This window comes from Hippocampus comes, unplaced genomic scaffold (assembly GCF_001891065.2).
Source record: "Hippocampus comes isolate QL1 unplaced genomic scaffold, H_comes_QL1_v1.1 scaffold1808, whole genome shotgun sequence".
Lineage (NCBI taxonomy): Eukaryota > Metazoa > Chordata > Actinopteri > Syngnathiformes > Syngnathidae > Hippocampus > Hippocampus comes.
The window spans coordinates 1-3,484 of record NW_017805214.1 but is presented as its reverse complement, the minus strand read 5'-3'; the positions used below and the strand labels follow the sequence as shown (position 1 = coordinate 3,484).

The window sequence follows — 3,484 nt, the reverse complement described above, 5'->3', positions numbered from 1 at the left end:
GAAATTCGCAGTCCGTAAGTCCTGTGTCTGTTGAGTCGAGGTTTCTACTGTATATCAAATGAAATGTTCCCAATAGAAATGGATTGAACCCCCCCCTAAAAAAAAGAAAGAAAGAAAGAAAGAAAAGGCTTGTGTCTTTATTGGACATGACCCACAACTTCACAGCCAGCGCTGGTTAAAAATGAATGCGCCGTTAAGTGCTACTCGCAGAGTTGCTCGTTTAGATTTAAGTGCAATCAGTCCGCCGGCAAGACACACAAGCAGGTAAAATGATGTCCGTGTGTGTGTGTGTGTGTGTGTGTGTGTGTGTGTGTGTGTGTGTGTGTGTGTGTGTGTGTGTGTTTTCGTGGTACACATTGGCACATTGTATATTGAAAGTCCTGTTGTAGGAATCTCTCTCTCTCTCTCTCTCTCTCTCTCTCGCCATGTCATTGTTAAGTAGGAAATAACCTGGACCCATGGTCGTTATCGACATTCTACAAAAGATGAAACATTGCCTCGTATGCCACAAAACCATTTTTAATATTTATTTTGTGGGATTTTCGCAAATCCACTTCGTCTGTGACATTTCGGACACACACACACTCTTGATCTTTAAATGTCACGCTATCGCATGATCGCATTAAAGATGACATTGTCTCATAATGTCGTGTTAGCCAATCCGAATGAGTGAGCTGTGTGTGAATGTGTTTTAGTGGACTGAGGAAGATCTAGACGAAAAGCAAGACAATATACTGGCGTATAGCAGTTTTTCCTCTGAGTAATAGGTTTGATTTTAGTCTTGTGTAGGTGTTAACTCGTGGGTGTGTTGAATCAGGTGGAAAAAAATAACTCTTGATACCAAGGAGGGACGAGTTTCACAGATAAAAAAAAAAATGCGAGTTTCACCAATCAACCAAATAGAACAGGAAATCTGCAATTTTGTTTTAAAGTGGTTCGTTGGCAATAGAAAAAAAAAATACTCCCAAAAATCAATTTCACCAATCGGCACAAAATTGATTGCACCTTTTTATCATAACAGAATGCACAAAAAAGTCTCAAGGGCCCGTTAGTTAATGGTTATTTTTGGCGAATTCCAGGGCTTGTACTCTGATGAACTTGTAGAGAATTCACCAAGGTGCGCTTTGACTGCAAGCAGGTATCCTAGACAAGTTGTTAACTGTATTGTTTGTGTTTGCCGGTGTGTGTCGTACAGGTACGTGAACACGTTGCTGAAGCTAGTCCCTCCAGTGCTGGCTCTCCAGGACCAGCTCAGAGAGGCCGTCCAGAGCGGCGACATGGAGACTTGTCACGGCATTTGCCGCGTTGCTGTTACGTTGGGAGAGAACCACTCCAGGTTGGTTTGGTGTTTGTCGCTGAACAAAATGTATATACACATCCACTTAAACCGCTCAGAATTTGTCATTGTCTAAATTAGCTTTGAATGAGGCCAAAAGAATCTCATCAGTCAAACTGACGAATTGGCAAATAATTTTTACCTAAACAGCGCACCAAGCAAATGACAATGTACAGATTCCAACATGTAAGAATTCCAGTAATAGCCAACAAAATTTAAAAAAGCACCTTGCAAGCACCATCCTGTTTTCTAATCTGCATCCGGCAGGTGTTGTTGGCATGGTTTTGCTTCAGTTTCATTTACTTTAATCATACAGTGGTTTATTACCGGTAGTTGATATTGAATGATGGTGCTAGTTTGCTAGCATTCATGCTAACTACACTACAATGGAGCAAATAAATAATGCAAATGTGAAGAAGTGGAGATACCCTCTGCTGACCATGGGGAAAACTTACATTTTTAAATTTGAAATGTGGAATGACCATTTACTGCTGACAACTGAGAGTTTATACAAAAAAAAAAGGTTACACTACAACTTGCATAGTTTGAAGACATCGAAATATTGTTGTTGTGTTTCAAAAATAAAAATGACGAGCTGATGTCAGTAAAAAAAATTCAGTATAAACGAAAAAGAAATGGAAAACAATACATTTTAAAATGCAGACTATGAGCTAACTGTCAAATCAGCAAGGCCTGAAGTTTAAATCATGTATTTTTAGTCAAATACATATCAACTGCATCCAACATTCTTCCACTTTCTCTCTTTTTAGGATTCTGCTGGAGCAGGTGGATCACTGGCAGAGCTTCCTTGCTTTAGTCAACATGATCATGTTTTGCACAGGCATCCCCGGCCACTACCCAGTTAACGAGACCACCAGCTCGCTCACACTGACCTTCTGGTACACGCTACAAGTAAGGCTTCACGTGGACTGTCTGCTATTATGTCACACTTCTTAAGATTGTGTTTTATTGTCTTCCAGGATGAAATCATGTCATTTGAGACAAACAAGCAAGCAGTGTACCTGCAAGTGTACAGGCCAGTGTATTTCCAGCTTGTGGATGTTCTGCTCCACAAAGCCCAATTCCCCTCGGACCAAGAGTACGCATCGTGGACCTCAGATGAAAAAGAGCAGTTCCGTATCTACAGGTCTGTGGCTTTGTTGGGCACTTGGAACTTTTTTTTTTCTTTTTTAATTGAAAGAGACTTAATATAGAGTGTATCTCCTTCAGGGTGGACATCTCTGACACGCTCATGTATGTCTACGAGATGCTGGGTGCTGAGCTGCTGAGTAATCTCTATGACAAACTGGGTCGACTCTTGACAAATACAGAGCAGCCCACGTCGTGGCAGGTGGGTGGGATGCTGTGTTGCCGAGATGACGTTTCGAAAAATGTTTCACTGTAGATTTCGTCATCGTGCGGTGGAGCACAAACCCCAAACTCGAACACAAATCGTTTCTTCATCCCTTTTCGCTTGTGGGGGCCTGCAGTCATGATGTAGACCCAATTTTGTGTCTTTGGGTGGAAGGTAGCACATTTTTTTCTTGACACAATTTTCATGTTGTGGCGTGGCATTTTCAGTTGTGCGGGCAGCACTTCATACTCTACAATTCATCCAATGCAATGGACCTGTTACCCCCACTGCATCGAAAATTTCACCGAGCAATCAATTAAGTATCAGAAGCATTTGTAGAAGAAGAATTTGACAACATCTTGACTTGGTTGTTTAATTTTATGCTTGATGGGTGTGTAGGCATTCCAGTGATCCATATAAAGTACATATTATTTAAAGTTAAAAAAAAAAATGAGTAGCTTATTCTGCTGTCACTGTTAAAAATACACAAACACAGTGATTATTCCTCCTCCAGCACACAGAGGCTTTGCTGTACGGTTTCCAGTCCATTGCGGAGACGATAGACGTCAATTACTCTGACGTCATTCCGGGCCTCATAGGCCTCATCCCCAGAATCAGCATCAACAACGTTCAGCTGGCTGACACAGTGATGTTCACTATTGGTGAGACTTTTACCATCATGTTCCTCAAAGACAATTTTTGCTTCTGTTCTGTTAAGGTGTCGTGAGCAGGCTGGACAGTTAAATTTTTAAATATGATTCATGGTGAGGAAAAATTGGACGGGGGAGAAAAAG

General features: G+C 41.2%; 1 protein-coding gene across 1 annotated transcript; it reads left to right on the top strand.

Moving 5' to 3' along the window:
- Nucleotides 1-1,167: 1,167 nt before the first annotated feature.
- LOC109515253 (importin-13-like) lies at nt 1,168-3,352 on the top strand (the record flags this gene model as incomplete). Its single annotated transcript, XM_019868914.1, has 5 exons — nt 1,168-1,336; nt 2,107-2,248; nt 2,317-2,483; nt 2,567-2,687; nt 3,205-3,352. Coding segments are annotated over exons 1-5 (637 nt in total), but the record flags the coding sequence as incomplete, so codon positions are not given.
- Between the last annotated feature and the right edge of the window lie 132 nt (nt 3,353-3,484).